This window comes from Chenopodium quinoa, unplaced genomic scaffold, assembly GCF_001683475.1.
Source record: "Chenopodium quinoa cultivar QQ74 unplaced genomic scaffold, ASM168347v1, whole genome shotgun sequence".
In the NCBI taxonomy this organism is placed as follows: Eukaryota; Viridiplantae; Streptophyta; class Magnoliopsida; order Caryophyllales; family Amaranthaceae; genus Chenopodium; species Chenopodium quinoa.
The window spans coordinates 998,281-1,016,656 of record NW_018744502.1 but is presented as its reverse complement, the minus strand read 5'-3'; the positions used below and the strand labels follow the sequence as shown (position 1 = coordinate 1,016,656).

At 36.1% G+C, this 18,376-nt stretch overlaps 1 protein-coding gene and 1 long non-coding RNA gene across 2 annotated transcripts; one reads left to right on the top strand and one right to left on the bottom strand.

Annotated features, from left to right (window-relative positions):
* Nucleotides 1–4,256: 4,256 nt before the first annotated feature.
* On the bottom strand, nucleotides 4,257–4,777 carry LOC110698154 (uncharacterized mitochondrial protein AtMg00820-like). Its single transcript, XM_021875561.1, has 2 exons — nucleotides 4,657–4,777; nucleotides 4,257–4,585 (listed from the first exon to the last, which is right to left on the bottom strand). Exons 1-2 carry the CDS (start codon nucleotides 4,775–4,777, stop codon nucleotides 4,257–4,259), a joined length of 450 nt encoding a protein of 149 aa, XP_021731253.1.
* A 10,540-nt stretch (nucleotides 4,778–15,317) lies between these two features.
* On the top strand, nucleotides 15,318–16,648 carry LOC110698177. The gene is made up of 3 exons (XR_002506676.1): nucleotides 15,318–15,780; nucleotides 15,904–15,952; nucleotides 16,569–16,648. It is a non-coding gene; the product is annotated as an uncharacterized LOC110698177 (long non-coding RNA).
* The last annotated feature ends 1,728 nt before the right edge of the window (nucleotides 16,649–18,376 follow it).

Genomic DNA, 18,376 nt, shown 5'->3' with positions numbered 1-18,376 from the left:
AATCTTGTCTCCCACATGATCTTTTTCACCTCATTCGAGGTATTCCGCTTCCTTCCTCCTCTGTTCCAGATGAACCTTGTTCGAGAATTTCAAAGGATGGGCAATTTTCGGTTAAATCTTGAACTTGGTTAGCCCACTCTCCTTCTATCTTACCATTTAAATGGGAATTTCGATGGATTTGGAAATTAGATATCCCTCCCAAAATTATGATTTTTATTATGAAAAATTCTCCTAAACAGTCTTCTTACTAGACAAACTTTGGTTTCCTAGAATATTGATGTCTCACCCATTTTTGCCCTTTCCAAATCTCAAGACCATCTTTTTCTTTCGTGCCCATTTATTAGGGATGTTTGGTCTTCTATGGCTGTGCGTAACTAGGACGGCTCCCATGTCTCTTCTTTGTAAGTCCATGACCTTTTTCGCTCTCTTAAAGCTTCTTCACCTAGAGATATTCCAAAGATAGCCCTTCTGTTTAGGAGCATTTGGAAATGTCGAAATGCTCTTATCTGTAAGAATTCTACCCCTATCGTTGATACCATTTTTTGTCGTGCTTTTACCCTTTTTCAAGAATGACAAGCCCGTTCTCTCTTGGATAATCTCCATTTTACTGATCCTCCAGCTCACTCCTCTACTTCCCCTCCTACCCCTTTTTTCATTTCTTGGTCCCCTCCCCCCCTGGGATTTTGTAAACTAAACTTTGATGACTCTGCTTTACATAACTCGACGACGGCTAGTGTGGTCCTTCGTGACAACCTAGGTAATCACATAGCTAGTCACACTTATAATTTGGGCTCTTGCCCGACCTTTTTGGCTGAAGCTATTGCTTTTTGTAATGGTCTTATTTTAGCAAGAGACCATAACACCTCCCATATTTTCATTGAAGGAGATAATCTAACCATTATTAATATTTTATAAGGAAAATTCCGCTGCCCTTGGAAGCTGCATCTGCTCATGGATGACATCAAAAGGATTCTGGAGTCTTTCTTTGCTTTTGATTCTCAGCATATCTATTGTGAAGGAAATCGAGCAGTAGATTATGTTGCCTCTCTAGGCTATTCTATCCCGATCGATCAAGATATCGACCCCTTTATGGATAGCAAATTTTCTTATTTTTCACTTTTCGATAAATTAGGTTATAGTCTTGCGAGAAGACGTTCCTAATTTTCCTGTATCTTACTTTTCAAAAAAAAAATAATAAATAAATAAATAAATAAATTCTGTTAAGGATATTTTAAAAGGAAAATGGGGCAATTTGTTTTGAGGTGAGTAATCTATTAAAACTTAAAAGGCCATGTCCCATGTGCATATAATCAAAATGAATTCAAACCAATTATTCAAAGCAATACATCCAAAGTACTTCCTCTATTCTTGTTTAATTGTAAAGTTAGTTTTATACTTGTCAATATTTATACATATTATACCATTATATCTTTAATTATTTATTTAAAAAATTATAAAAGGCTAATGTTTTGAAAGTTGTATTAATGGCATAGAATTAATAAATAAAATCATTAAAGATATTAATTTTTTAGACGAATTTGCAATAATTTTGTTTTAATTTTGTAAAGGTCAAAACTAATAAAGTTATATTAAATCAGTCGAAAAATCGAGTTAATCAACAGTATTTATTTTGCGTATCCTCATATCTAAATTCTTGGATCCACCACTATGTGTTCCTCACTCATATTTTACAAAAACTGATCTTACTTAGAGCTTGTTAAGAAAATTAAAGCACAAAATTATAATCAATGTTTGGCAAAAGACTCAATTATTGGATGTTTGGTTTTAAATTGAATAACCAATGGATTGGACTATTAGTACATGTGAGAAGTGGCGCCAACTCCGTAATACGTGTTGTATATGCATCAAACAAAGGCCTTAGCAAGTCAACGAACGAGTATCCTTCTAGCATGTTCATGCTCCTTTTCAATTTTGTTGCTTACTTTAAATTTAGTAAGCTCTACTGATTACGAGTATTATCATCTCATTTGGACACTTATCGTTTTGTTATATCTTTAATTTTGTCAATATTTATGACTTATGAGTGTATCTGTGTATGTGATTGTAGTCAAATAAGGCAGTACATACGATATAGTTGGCCACCTGATGTACCTCTAGTATACCACATGTAGCGAGGATGTAGATTATAGTTAGTGAAGACAATTATTGAAATTGACATGCTAATTTATTATTATGAGAGGGACATTTTACCTTGTTATCACTTCTCATGTCACTCTTTTCCACTTACATTAGCTCACAAGCTTGTGTTGGAGGGGCGTATTCACACTTATCTTGGAGTATTAAAAATAAAATGAGAATTTCTGTTTTGTTTTCTTTTTTTTTTCTTTTTTTTTTTTGAACCAATGTGAATTTTTTTTTTTATAAAGTAGTTATAAGGCTGGAAAATAAGTGGGTAGATGAATGCGGGTGGATATGGGGCGGGTTTAACTTTAAATCCACAAGCTATCTACAATAGTTGCTTGCAGATATAGCTAATAGCTTTAGACATTAGAAGTCATACCAATAACCATTTCAATTATTGCAAATGTGGTGTCGAACCGTCAAAATTATACAACCTAAGATTTCTAGACTTCTCTTTTGTATGTAATAACTTCTACTCTTTAGATAGGGTTTTCAATGTTGATGGTCCTATGTGTACCAATAAAAACAATGCAATTTCCTGTAAAGAATTATGTTGTGATTCAAAGTATATTGACGAAATATATTTCTCGTAACAAAATATCATTCATATTCTTCATTTCTCCATTTTTTATTTCAAATTAATCATCACACTAAGTTTTTACTTAATGTTTTATATGGCTGGTAATAAGGTGTGGGATTGTGTAAAGATAGGCAAAGATAGGCAGTAGAAGCATATGATTTCTATTCAGTGTGCATAGCAATATTTATACAAATAAGATCCCTAACCCTACGCCAAGTAGGATAGGAAATATGCCTAACTTAGATAGATATCATATATATATCATATAAATCAAATATATTCTCCCATAATTATCCTAATACCCCCCTTCCCCTCAAGTTGGAGCATGTAAGTCATGAATGCCCAACTTGCTAAGTAAATAATCAAATTGTTGTATGCCCAAAGCCTTTGTAAAGACATCGGCCAATTGATCCGTAGTCGATACATACGAAGGACCAATCAAACCATCACGAATTGCATCCCGCACAAAGTGGCAATCGATCTCAATGTGCTTCGTACGTTCATAGAAAACCGGATTCTGCTCAATATGCAACGTGGATTTACTATGACAATAAAAAGGTATAGCCTTTGGATGATGCACACCCAAACTCCATAATAGAGCTTTCAACCACTACAATTCGCAAGTGATCGCAGCCATAGAGCGATACTCCACCTCGGCGGATGATTGAGAAATTGTGCCTTGCTTTTTAGTCTTCTAGGAAATCGGAGACTGCCCCAAAAATACCAACCAACCTGTGAAAGTGTACCGAGTCAAAGGACAAGCTTCCAATATGAATCACACCAACCACTCAAAGATAGCTCACTATCTGAGCGAAGTAATATTCCCTGTCCCAGGGTACCCTTCAAGTACTGTATTACTTGCAATGCAGCATCTATCCCAGTGTTCTTGTCTTGGCTCATTCATAAATTGCGATAAAATGTGTACCGCATAATCCAAATCGGGACTAGTAATAACCAAGTATATGAGACGTCCCACCAATTGACGGTAGTGCTCAGGGTGAGCTAAGACTGCTCCATTTGCACGCCCAAGATGATGATTTTATTCTAACGGAGTTGGAGCAGGCTTATTACCCAAAAGACCCGCATCATTGACAATGTCTAGAGCATATTTTCGTTGGGAAAGAAATAACCCTTTAGAACTACGGGCAACTTCAATACCAAGAAAAAATTTCACAGCTCCAAGATCTTTCATATGAAAACACGAACTAAGATAATCTTTAAAGGCCTTAATTGCAGCGGAATCATTCCTAGAAATTATTAAATCATCAACATAAATCAAGACACTTAATTATATGGCACCCTTAGTATATGTATAGAATGAATAGTCAGACTACAAAAATCTATACCTCTTCAAGGCGGTAACCAATTTGGTAAACCAAAATCAAGACGCTTGTTTTAGGCCGTATAAAGATTTTTTCAGACGACATACCATACCAGGAGAATCAGAATTGAATCCTGGAGGAAGCTTCATATAAACCTCCTCATCGAGGTCAACATGCAAAAATGCGTTGTGTACGTCCATTTGATGCAGCTCCTAATTTTTAGAAGATGCAACTGCCAGAAAAGCACGAACAGTCACCATTTTTGCTATAGGGGAAAAAGTCTCAACATAATCTATCCCTTCAACCTGATGATTGCCAAAGATAACCAATCGAGCCTTCAATCTTTCAATACTACCATCAGACTTGTACTTGATTTTATATACCCACCTATGCCCTAAACCTTTCTTATTTTGGGGAAGGTCTTCCATAACCCATATACCATTGTCTTCTAAGGCACGAATTTCCTCTTGCATAGCCTTACACCACCCTTCATCTATCATTGCTTCTTTGAAGGCGATAGGCTCCTTTCCTGCTGTAACAGCTGCAATAAATTTTGGTGTTTCATAGAAAATTTGTCACAACTAACATAATAAGTTATAGGATACGACATACTTGAGGGAGGTGGAGATGTAGACTTAGGTGAGACGGGGAAAGGACTTTGCGTGAACACTGTATGAGTGACGAAATCTCTGTACTTCACATTAGGGAATTTTAGCTGAAGACCATGACCCATATTATCATCATCCTCGCAAGCATCCCCTATGTCGCATACTTCATACTGAGGAGATGCCCCCCTGCAATCGGCACCAAGGGCTGCTGCTGCTCCTTTTCTTGCGGCTGGACAGCAGACTCCGCAGCATGCCTGCCGTCTGGAGTGGTATACCGCAAGGTGGTTACGGAACCTGCTGGTTGGGGCTACAATTCCTATTCACAATCAAATATATACTCCGAAAAATTTGTACTCACGCCCACCTCATGTTACGTACTTTCAGGCACAAAATTGGTAGTAACCGTATCTAAGTATGGGAATACATTCTAAAAAAATTTGACATCCCTCGACACAAAAAATTCCTTAGTGTCTAAGTCAAAAAGACTCCAACCGTTCTTGCCAAACAAATATCCATCAAAGATGCATTTCATACTCCTACTAGGAAACTTATCTCCCTTTGCACGTTGATTATGAGCAAAACACAAGGAGTTAAATACGCGTAATTTCTTAAAAGATGGTGGATGTCCAAATAGTACCTCATAAGGAGTACGCTTATTCAAAATGCTAGACGGAGTTCTATTAATAACATGTGCAGCAACTAATACACACTCTCCCCAAAAATCAATCGGCAAACCACCTAGAAATCTAAGAGCACGAGCAACATTTAGGATATGTTTATGTTTTCGTTCAATCCTCCCATTTTGTTAAGGAGTGCCAACATAAGATTTTTGAAACAATATCCCATTTGCCAAAAAATAATCTTGCATACAATTATATTTGGTTCCATTTACACTATGAACAATTTTAATTTCTTATGAGAATTGTTGGTCAATCATACCAATAAAAGACATAAACATCCGAAAAACTTTCTTTTTGTCAATTAATAAATAAACCCGGCCAAACGGATCTAGAAAAATCATCCATTAGAGTTAAAAAATATCAAGCTCCACAAGAGGAGGTTTGGTCACAAGGACACCATAAATCACAATGAAGTAACTCGAAAATTTGAGTTGATTTATTTTCACTTAAAGAAAAACTACTCCTAGAATGCTTAGCACGATGACACGCATCACAATCCGACTTTTCCTACGTATAAAAATCCTATGTTTTTGATGCATTTCAGATGGTCTTTCCAATGCAGAACTTTTTATGTTTATGCAACAATGTTAATCAAAATTACGCACAATGGGTATCTAGAATTTTCCAAGTCTCATTCACTCATTTTAAAGTCAATTGCCAAAAAAAAATTTAGGAATCAAAATTAGAAATACTCCCTAGTGGAGTCGCCAAAAACTATAGGGAATATTTCAAACATCAACTTTTAGCCCCATTGTGATCTTACGTTTAAGCACGGTGGCGTCTAAAGGGAAAATAACTAGAGATAAAAGAGTCGCCAACAAGTTTTAGGAACTTGTAAACTGTTCACGAGTGTGAAGGTTACACCCCATTCACGATCACGGTGCTCGCTAACTTCATAGTAGTCCGTAACCATGACTGGATATTCGGGGATGATGGTACGAATCCAACCTAAAGGAGATTGAACACGCCTAAATCGACCTTTATTTAATTCTTATGATATTCATGTGCGCTTTAAGATCAACATACATACATAAAATTAGCCCTAAACTTGTTTAATCTACGTTGGTTGATTAATGCACAAATAAATCTATTATTGGCGATCACTTGAATTAAAATCATATTAAGCCTAAGGCATGATACTAAACGGATTAATAACAAACCCTAGCATGTCACTAAATAATAAAGATAAAAGCTTTATCCTAAATATGATACTAGAAACATGATAATAGTAATTAACACCCTAAACATGATACTAGGAAACCAAAATCAATATCCTAACATGATACTAGGAATTAATAGAATAATTAAGTAATCGAATTACTTTCTTTGATGCCTCATATCTCTTTCTATCAAAACAATACACACATTACTAACTTTAAAAAAGATTAAATAAATCAAACCAAATAAATCAAATAAGAATTGAAATACAGATTTGGGACCAAACCCTCTGAACTATCAACCTTTATGTCGAGGTCGAAGGCAACTACCAGATTGGCTTGGAGTATTCAGAGCTCGTGAAGGAAGTATGGTGTATAATATCGAGAAGGTGTTGGAATGTGTTTTGGCTAGGCTAAGAAAGAAAGAGAGAGAGAGAAAAGCTTATAGCTTAGAGAGAGGGATTAGATGATGATTGTTGGTGATTAAGCTTGTTGATGATTGAAAACGGGGAAAAACGACCTCTATAATAGAGAAAAAAGAGGGTCGAAGGGTTAGAAAAGAGCCAGAATTTGACTCAAAGTAAAACGGATCACATCGCGACACGATAGGAATATCGTTGCGCGATATTCTTATCGCGATGCGATATGTCTATCGTTGTGCGATTTTTCTATCGCTCAACGATACTTTTTAGAAGAAAAGATTCGTACGAAATCCGACTCCCAATCGACTTGGGTTAATCGAATATCCGCACGTATCCTAATTTTATCATTATTAAAATCATTGAAAAAACAAGTGTTTTATCTGAAGTAAACTCCTTAAATCTTTATCTTTTCAAAAACAGGATAAAATAGAATCTTCTAGAGGATTCTAGAAGCTAATAATAAATCCTAAGGGATTTAAAAATGATGTTTAAGGTTAATGGACCCTCCACATGGTCATTGGGTCGTAAGTAAGGCTCGGTTTAGGCTCAATTTAAAATTTTGGCCATAACCTCTTCGTTATAACTCGGATTTGGGCTTACAATATATCGTTGGAAAGATCCTTTCAAACCCCATCCAACTAAGCAATTATTGGACCCAGATTATGGACCAAAATAAACTTATTTGGACGTTTTTATAAAGACGATACGATATGAATGATTTTCAAAGACACGAAATAAATGATTTTGGGTTTAAAGGCACGAAATGAATGATTTTGAATTAAAACGTTTAAGGAAAGGTTAGAGATGGTCAAGTCTAAAGGAAATTCACGTGATTCTTCAGCTTTTCACCTAACTTGACACAATCATAATCTTATTTGTGTCTCCCCAAATTCTTAAATCTTTATCTTTTCAAAAACTGGATAAATTCGTAAATCAAACACGTGAAAGGTACTCATCACTGGGTTTGGTTTTTGGGGAGACACAATCACGTGTCTATAGAAGCCCCCACTTTGACTAGTTTGGAGAAACGCAAGTTTTGAAAATGCTAGTCAAAGTAGATTGATAGGGACGGAGAATGATTCAAAACGTTCTCCGATCCTAAATCATACTTTTTAACGCTGATACCTGTAGAAAAATGTTAGTTCTACAAATAAGGGAGTTAGAAACGCGTATCTTGCACATTCGAGTACACGCATCTTATCAGATCCAATTTGTTTGACAACCTCCACAATGCTTAGTGAACGCCATCGAAGGTAGCATTGTTTCGCTATCTTCATTTGTAATCACAATCTTCTACATCCTAGGGAATACCACCGAAGGTGAGAGTGCTTCGCCATCTTCAATATTGCGACAGTGCTTCGCCACTACAGTGCTTTGCCGTTGTTATTGTGGTAGTGCTTCATCTCTGTTGTTGATGTTGTGGCAGTGCTTCGCCATTTGATAATCTCCATAATGCTTAGGGACACCATCGAAGACCGCAGTATGTCGCCATCTCCAAATCTTGCCAATGCTTAGACGGGACCAACTAATGCTGACAACCTCCACACCTTAGGGAAAGTCGTCGAATACCACAATACTTAGCGATCCCCAAACCTCGCCAATGCTTAGATGGGATTAACCAATGCTTATGTGTAATGAAATACTCCCAAACGATGCTTAGGTGGACTTGACCAATGCTTAAGTGTATTAGATATGCTCAACCAATGTTTAGGTGTAATATAATCTGCCAGTGCTTAGGCGCGTTTAAGTGTAACGAGCCAATGTTTAGGTGCTTTAATCAAGTATGCTTTGCCAATGTTTAGGCGTACTCAATCAATAAAGTGATCGTCGTCAGGCCAATCATCAATCAAAATTGTAATCGGGCCGATTACTAATTGAAGGTGGCCACTCAATGTGTAATCAAAATGTGATCGTCATCAGGCCGATCATCAATCAAATATGATTGTCATCGGGCTGATCATCAATCAAATCAAGTTGCTTTTGTTTTGAGGCTTCAAGTAGGGTAATCATTATACAACCGATCGTTCTACAAGAACCTCAAGACTGACGTGCCACGTCAACTATTATCGCGCGGCGACAACTTTGTCGCTTCGCGTCAAGGTGTATCATGTTGCGCCGGATTTGTTGCGCTGCGATAGGTTCTGTCGCGATGCGCTGGAATCGGGTCAGAGCTTTTGCACTCTTTTTTTTCTTTCGGCTTCGCTGTTGTTGCTCACACCTTTTAGCTCATTTGCCCTTAATCAAATTGCCTCAAATGTTTTGTAAAGGTTGCTCGTCCGCTAGGGACTTAGTGTACCTGTATCTATATTTTGGACTATAAGACTTTGCTCATATTTATAGTTTCCTTGAGGTTGACCCAAGACTTGGTGTTACTTGACTCATTGTGTGACTCAATGTGTTTAAATCAACTCGACTAAATGTGATGTGACATGTATGTGCAGACTCAACTCGATGTGGTATGACATGACTCAATGTGTAGACTCAACTCGATGTGATGACACGACATCACTCAATGTGCATTTACTCGTGATTCCATTGTACAATGATTGTGCTCGTGCACTTGAAAATGTAGAAAATAAAAAAAATCGTTATTTTTCTGGAGGGTACCGACTTTCTCCCGAAAAAGAAAGAATTGAAAAATGAATGAAGGTAGTGTTGGTGTAAAATGAAGTTTTTTGAACTTATCTAGATGGAAAAGAGATGAAAAGAATGAATTAAGCGATGGTTCATGTTGAGTGAGCTTAATCAAGTGTATGCATTAGTCGTTGTATCTCATGGTGTAAAGTTTGATGACTTGATAATGAAAGTATTTGGGTGACTTAGGCACAAAGGCTAAGTACTTCATAATTTGTTATGCAATGATGATTATGATAATGAGTGATTCATAGATGACAAGACATGCTTCAAAGGTATGTCAAGATTTCATGGCAAAGGGATCCTAAGGGAAGGATTATTTGGCTATGTGTTTGCGATGTTTGTGAAAGTGACACTAAAGTTAGGCTGCAAAGTCTAAGGGTGTGGAAAATATGTTTCGAGAAGAGCCAAATGATGGTGACTCTTAGGATGGGTAGGCTAATAAAGTAGGGATCAAGCCCCCAAGTCTAGCTCTAAATAGATAGGGATGAGCATTTGTGATCCCTTGATATGATCATGCATGAATGTGAATATGAATGATTATTACGGCCACACCCAAGTGAGGGTGCCTACGTATCCGTTAGGAATCAGGTCAAACGTAGCTCTAGCCGAACCTCGCATAAATGTGTGTATACCTCAAGGAGGTCTTTCAAGGGTTATAATGGAGTTAGGTTAAAGGATGAAGAAGAAGGGATTAGGTTCAAGACCCAAAATAAGACCCTAAATAAGCCCCCAAGGTGTGCAATCTTACATTTTAATCTTTTGTTTTTGTATGCTCGAGGTTTCTCACTTTTGAATTATTTTGTTTTTCTTTTTTCTTTTTGAGATTTGTATTTAAATCTTTCTTAGATAAGTTTGGGAAATTACGATCATGCGGTCTATCACTCAATTGACATTCATGTTTCTCAGGCACGATGCCGAGCACTCGATAAGAGATGCAATCCGAGACGTGTTCATATCAAAGACATTGGAACACTTGCTCTTTTGCACACTTTTACTGTTTTTGCTTTTTAATACTTTAGAAATATCTCAGGCTTTTTGTATTTGTTTTGAAATTTCCATAAGCTGCACACCATCCCACCCAAGGTTAGGTAATTGTGGGTTGAAAAAAGAAAGGTCAATCGTTTGACGAGGCTCAAAGTGGTTTATCAAGAAAGGATTGTGTATTCGAAAGGGATAAAGGTGATGTGGCTACAAGAGGTGCCTCAAATTATTGATATACCTTGTGCTTAGTTGGGCTTGTATTATTTTATTTTATTTTTTATATTTATTTTTATTTTTTTAATGCAATGCGATGATCATATGCAAGGAAATAAATGCTCATTTTATTAAAATGGAAAGGGTGAAAAAAACAGACTCTAAGAAATAAATCTAAGGAAAATGAAGGGTTTCTATGCTAGACTTATTAGGGAAAGGGGAAAACAAAAATAAGACAAGAATCATGAAATCTTGTCGTTGAATCTCGCTTCATGCTTTGTGCTTATCATCACTCGGTCTTCTTGCTAGCAGGAGGAACGGGAAGCTTGTTATTATCAATCAAATGTTGGATGGCTTCCTTTAATTTCCGACAACTCTCGGTAGTATGACCCCTACTTTAATGGTACTTGCAATGGGCATTAGAATTCCAGTCAGGCGATCTATTTTTAGGAGATGGATCTTGAATAGGTCCAATGGGAGTGATGAGTCCCTTGACATGGAGAAGATCGAAGGCGGTGTCATAGCTCATCCCAATGGGGGTGAACTCCTTTCTTAGTTGCCTTCTTGGCCCTTGATTATCCATGGCTAAGACATCATTGAGATTAAAGGCGCTAACATTGTTACTAGAGTGGGTGTTTTCGGAAAAAGAAGGATTGTCGTTCTTTTTTCCTTTACATCCACTATTGTTACTATTGTAGCAGCTTTTGATTTCATAAGGTCATCCCTAATTTCAATGCCTATGTTTTAAACAGCTTTAAAAGTATTCAAGTTGCATTGATATTTCTAGTGTTTTAGGTATTTCTCTTAGAGATTCTTAATGAACATCTTCACAGACTCTTTTTCACTTGGAACTTCAATCATTCTAGCGGAAGTTTCCTTCCACCTATTGTAAAAAGTGGTGAAACCTTCATTCTCTTTTTGTTTTCACTTGGAACTTCAATCATTCTAGCGGAAGTTTCCTTCCACCTATTGTAAAAAGTGGTGAAACCTTCATTCTCTTTTTGTTTAAGAATTTCAAGTTCCCTATGATCGGTTTCTACTTGAATATTAAGTTTGTATCTATCAATGAAAGCATGTGTAACAGTCTCCCAAGTAGAGATATTCTCGGAGGCTATGGAAAAGAACCATTGCTGGCATACAAGCTCAAGAGAAAGTGGGAAGAGCGAGGGATAAACCTTCTTGTAAATCCCCTTGATCTCCATGATTGTCTCAAATTCCCTCAAGTGGAAGTAAGGGTTGTCAATAGCTTTGAATTTAGGGATGTCATTGGTAGAGAACATTTATGGAAGAAGATCCTTGTCCACTGAGACCCCTTTAGAGCTAATTCCAAAGTAATTGTAGTCATTGGAGATTTGACTCAAGCTATCTTCCATGAGCTTGATGGTTTTGACTGGCACTTGCTTGTCAAGATTGTTGCTTGAGTGGTGAGCCCTTTGAGCATCTCGGCGAGTCCATTTACAGTTTCTTCAAGTTTCTTAAAATCTTCTCGACTGACCATTATTACGAACTTTTCCTATGTCGGATCGGTTTATCAAAGAGTAGTACTTGAACAAAGGTGTTATCCTTGATTAGACGCCCCTCTCTCCTTGACCAAGTGCTGTCGAATTGAACCATTAAATTTTTTAATTGCTTGACTCAAACTCGATTCAACATGCATAGATGAAAAATATCATAGTGCATGAGAGGAATGATATGTATGGGTGAAGCATGTAAGAGGAAAGTATGTGAAGAGGGAAAGTGTAATGTATGGGAAGTATGTGGGAAGGTATGTGTGAATATGGAAGGATATAGGAATTTTTGGGAATAAGATGAACCTTCAACTCAAATGACGGAAATAAGACTCATGCATGGACCTAAGACATGGTCATGGTGAAAAGAATGAACAAAGTGTGTGCATTAACTCGTGAGTGAAAGTGACATGCTCAAGACTTGTGTAATGACCATGGGACTACATGATTAGACTCAAACAAGGACTAAGTTAAGACCTCAGTTTATTAATTAATCAATTAATCCAAAAAGTTTCGACTCAACGCGGAGACTCAAAAAGAAAAACCGAACCATCGCAAAGCGATGAAAATATCGCATCGCATTGGCTCTATCGGTCGCGATAAAGCCTGCGGCACAAAACAAAATTTCGCGTCAGAACTTGATGATTCTTTAAAAAGGGTAAGCGTACAGTGTTACTAAGTCAAGTATGTTATGACTTTATTGATCTAAATTAATTAATCAATTGATTAAGCAAAGTCCTTTTTAGTCATTGGTTAGTTGATTAAGACTTTATTTGAAAAAACAAGTCAACACAAAAGGTTAGCTTAATCACAAGTAGGAAATGCACAAGTAAGGAATGCACAAGTAGTCAAATAGTCACAGCATGATGCAATGAGTTAGCAACCTAACCATGGCTCTAATTCTCTAAAGTTCAAGGATTATGATAGTCAAAAGTGGGTCCATGGTTATGAGTCCGGATGCATCGCGTGGAAGCCTTACCTTTGGAAGGGTTGATGCGTATGGATGGGACCCCGCAAGTTAGACTTGCTTCCATGGTTTGGTGAATTCACAAACTCGGATGTACCCGTCGTTGCACGGAGCATTCTATTGGGTAGATGGAGCGTGAATTCCCAAGGGCTAAAACCACATGTAGAACACATATGGGTTCAAAAAAGAAGGAAAAACTCAATTAGAAAGTAAAATTGGCGAGATAGTACTAGAATTGGTCAAAACAAGAAGGCATATTTATGGCTCGATGTCGAAAGAACTCGACGCGAGAAAACAGAGTCTATCGCGTAGCGATAGCAAAATCGCATTGCGATATAGCTATCATATCGCGACAGACACTGTCATCTCGCGATAGTTCCTGCGCTTTGCGGCAATTTTCTATGTTCTTCAAATTTTCTGATTTTTGTAGTATCTTTTCGATTCTAGTTGTGAAAGATATTTCTGACTTTTCCTACGTGTAAAAATCCTATGTTTTTTACGCATTTCAGATGGTCTTTCCAATGCGGACCTTTTTATGCTTATGTCACAATGTTAATCAAAATTACGCACAATGAATATTTTGAATTTTTCAAGTCTCATCCACTCATTCTAAATTTAATTGCCAAAATAAATTTTAGGAATTAAAATTAGAGATCCTCCCTAGTGGAGTCGCCAAAAATTGTAGGGAATATTTCAAACATCAACTTTGAGCCCCACTGTGATCATGCGTTTAAGCATGGTAGCGTCTAATGGGTAAGAAGCTAGAGATAAAAGAGTCGCTAACAAGTTTTAGGAACTTGTAAACCTTTTACGATTGTGAAGGTTACACCCTATTCACGATCACGAAGATCGCTAACTTCATAGTGGTCCGGAACCATGACTGGATATTCGAGGATGATGGTACAAAACCAACCTATAGGAGATTGAACCCGCCCTAAGTTGGCCTTACTTAATTCTTATGAGATTCATGTGCGCTTTCCGATCAACATACATACATCAAATTAGCCCTAAACCTGTTTAATCTACGTTGGTTGATTATTAATGCACAAATTAATATATTATTTGCGATCACTTGAATTAAAAACATATTAAGCCTAATCAAATTATTAATTATCTTATTAGGCGTGTTTCAAGTACAAACTCCCTTTAAACCTGCACGAAAGGGCGTGATCAAGCAATACCAATAAATCATAAATAATCAAGCAATATATAATTAACTTAACAATCATCAACATAATCAATATAATCATAATATCATCAAAACATGATTAATAGCAAGATCCTAGGTATGATACCAAATGGATTAATAACAAATCCTAGCATGTCACTAAATAATAAAGATTAAAGCTTTATCCTAAACATGATACTAGACACATGATAATATTAATTAACACCCTAAACATGATAATAGGAAATCAAAATCAACATCCTAACATTATACTAGGAATCAATAGAATAATTAAGTAATCGAATTACCTACTTTGATGCCTCGTATCTGTTTCTATCAAAACAATACACACATTAGTAACTTTAAGAATGATTAATAAATCAAACCAAATAAATCAAATAAGAATTGAAATATCAACCTTTCATGTCGAGCGAAGGCAACTACGAGAATGGCTTGGAGTATTCAAAGCTCGTGAAGGGAGTATGGTTTATAATATCAAGATGGTGTTGGGATGTGTTTAGGCTAGGCTGAGAAAGAAAGAGAGAGAGAGATAAAAGCTTATAGCTTAGAGAGAGGGATTAGATACTGATTATTGGTGATCATGCTTGTTGATGATTGAAAACGGGGGAAAACGACCCCTATTAATAGATAAAAAAGATGGTCGAAGGGTAAAAAAAGAGCCAAAATTTAACTCTGACACTACTACATTTTTTACCAAATGTAACGGCCTAATAAAGGCTAATGTAACGGTATTTTAATTGTCGTTGCAATAGAGTAGGCTATTGCCACGGTATTTTAATTACCGTTGAAATAGAGTAAGCTATTACCACGGATTTAACACTAATATTCTTAGAGGTAGAGCTATTGCCACGGCTATAAATAACCGTTGCAATAGCCTAGCTATTTTAGCAAAAATGAGACCTATTGCAACGGTATGTGTTATATCATGAAAAAATTTAGAATGAAGCGCGCATTTCTTCCCTCTATTTTTTTCACCAAATTTTTGAAGTGTTTACTTCCCTCTATTCACAATGCATTCTCACAGTACCCATTCTCATTTCTCACAGTACCCATTTTATCATAGTACACGCTTTCTCCATTTTCCCCAATTCTCCATTTTCCCCAATTCTCATATTTGCTTCAATTCTCCATTTTCCCCAATTCTCATAGTTAATAAAGTGTGGGTAAATTAATTGAATGTAGGCTTCATAAATTGATACTTCATAGAATTATTCCCATGCAATTGCTTCTCCAATTTACACAAATGAACTTAATTTCAATTGGAAGGCAGGACATGGCGGGGGATGCTTAGGCTACGACGAACGGCGGTGCTCAGGCAACGACGAACGGCTTCGCTCATGCCTTGGTAAACGGGAATGCTCATCAGGCAAGAATGTAAGCCAGTTCCTTTAATTTGTATTCATCTTAATTATGTAATTAGGGTCCTAAATTTCCATTCGTCCCTCAATTTATGTAATTAGGGTTTTTAAATTTCTCACACCTTTGTTGATATGCCAGATTCAATCGAGGCGCAAATGATAGTGGAAAGTCTTGTTCCTCTGAAGAGGTATATGTAGCCACATTGAATTTTTTGTGTGTAGCCTTTTATGTTTATCTTGAATAATGTATGTTGCTTGAGAATGATTACTGTAATTGCTTTTCATGTCTGCTACATGTTTATATATATTTAAATTGTTAGCTGACTTAATCCTGGTGTATTGTTGATAACTAATTGTCATTGAGATTGGTTTCTAATTTAGCAATATTTAAGCAGACTAGATAGATCTCCACAATTTCAAATTATTCCTTGTTATGTCTATTTGTGTAACCATAGATTAGGTCCTAGGAGTTAAGATTGTAAAGTTATTATGTTATTATTGATTAATCTGCAGCACACCCAAAAAATTATTGTCAACTCTGATCCAATGGTTTGGTTTAGTAGGATAATAGGAAGTAGGAATTATTTGTGGATCTGAGTGTTAAGTGTTCATCTTCTTGAAGTTGGCCCTTCACAGCTGTCTACTCTAGGCTATATCCAGCTTTCTATTTTAAATTAGGCATCATTTAAAGTTTGCCGACATGTTGCTGATAAAAGTTTTTACTTTTCATGAATGAATGTTTTCGGATACATTAACCTGCACTATGGTAGTTTAATATAGGTTCTTGATATTAATAACAAACAGGAAATATGAGTTAAGGGACATTCTTAGCTAATTGGTGTAGACATATACATTGTTGATGTCTTAGAGGCCATGCTTGCTAGTTTCTATACAAGTTGCTCGACGGGTATGAGTTCAAGGATGGGTGGAAAGAGTATGTGCAGAGTTATGAGAGAAAAGGTTAGGTATGTTGGTGATGGTTTTGGATTTATGCATTAGCAATGAAGAAGATGTCCTAGTTGAATAAAAGTTTAAGTTTATTTTTGTTAGGGAACCGAGTATAAGGATTCAATTTATGATGCTACTCCTGCTTTTGAATCTTATGGAGTTTGTCATGGATCTGGTATGTTTTTTTCTCTTCATTTTTATGATTTTAATGTTTTTCTTGTAATTTAATATTGGTCTGATGATTTGAATATTGGGAGTGGTGGGGGGATAAACAAGACAATATCTACAATAATTAAAAGGAGTAAATGCTATTCTTTTTAATAAATTTCTAATGCCACTGCTTCTGCATGATTTACATCTGTTGAGACCTATAGCCCTTATAAAGTTATCAACAAGAGTTGTTCATTGGGATTTCATTTGGGCTAGCCAAAATTAGTTATACTTGTTATAGTGCAAATTAAAGCTGATGATGAAATTCATGTGCGCTTTCCGATCAACATACATACATCAAATTAGCCCTAAACCTGTTTAATCTACGTTGGTTGATTATTAATGCACAAATTAATATATTATTTGCGATCACTTGAATTAAAAACATATTAAGCCTAATCAAATTATTAATTATCTTATTAGGCGTGTTTCAAGTACAAACTCCCTTTAAACCTGCACGAAAGGGCGTGATCAAGCAATACCAATAAATCATAAATAATCAAGCAATATATAATTAACTTAACAATCATCAACATAATCAATATAATCATAATATCATCAAAACATGATTAATAGCAAGATCCTAGGTATGATACCAAATGGATTAATAACAAATCCTAGCATGTCACTAAATAATAAAGATTAAAGCTTTATCCTAAACATGATACTAGACACATGATAATATTAATTAACACCCTAAACATGATAATAGGAAATCAAAATCAACATCCTAACATTATACTAGGAATCAATAGAATAATTAAGTAATCGAATTACCTACTTTGATGCCTCGTATCTGTTTCTATCAAAACAATACACACATTAGTAACTTTAAGAATGATTAATAAATCAAACCAAATAAATCAAATAAGAATTGAAATATCAACCTTTCATGTCGAGCGAAGGCAACTACGAGAATGGCTTGGAGTATTCAAAGCTCGTGAAGGGAGTATGGTTTATAATATCAAGATGGTGTTGGGATGTGTTTAGGCTAGGCTGAGAAAGAAAGAGAGAGAGAGATAAAAGCTTATAGCTTAGAGAGAGGGATTAGATACTGATTATTGGTGATCATGCTTGTTGATGATTGAAAACGGGGGAAAACGACCCCTATTAATAGATAAAAAAGATGGTCGAAGGGTAAAAAAAGAGCCAAAATTTAACTCTGACACTACTACATTTTTTACCAAATGTAACGGCCTAATAAAGGCTAATGTAACGGTATTTTAATTGTCGTTGCAATAGAGTAGGCTATTGCCACGGTATTTTAATTACCGTTGAAATAGAGTAAGCTATTACCACGGATTTAACACTAATATTCTTAGAGGTAGAGCTATTGCCACGGCTATAAATAACCGTTGCAATAGCCTAGCTATTTTAGCAAAAATGAGACCTATTGCAACGGTATGTGTTATATCATGAAAAAATTTAGAATGAAGCGCGCATTTCTTCCCTCT

Bases quoted from the DNA above. Each gene is read 5' to 3' on its own strand.
- LOC110698154 (XM_021875561.1), bottom strand. From the start codon at position 4,777: ATGGGTCATGGTCTTCAGCTAAAATTCCCTAATGTGAAGTACAGAGAT. The intron at 4,586-4,656 runs GTATGTCGTATC...AATTTATTGCAG, and splicing joins TACATCTCCACCTCCCTCAA to CTGTTACAGCAGGAAAGGAG.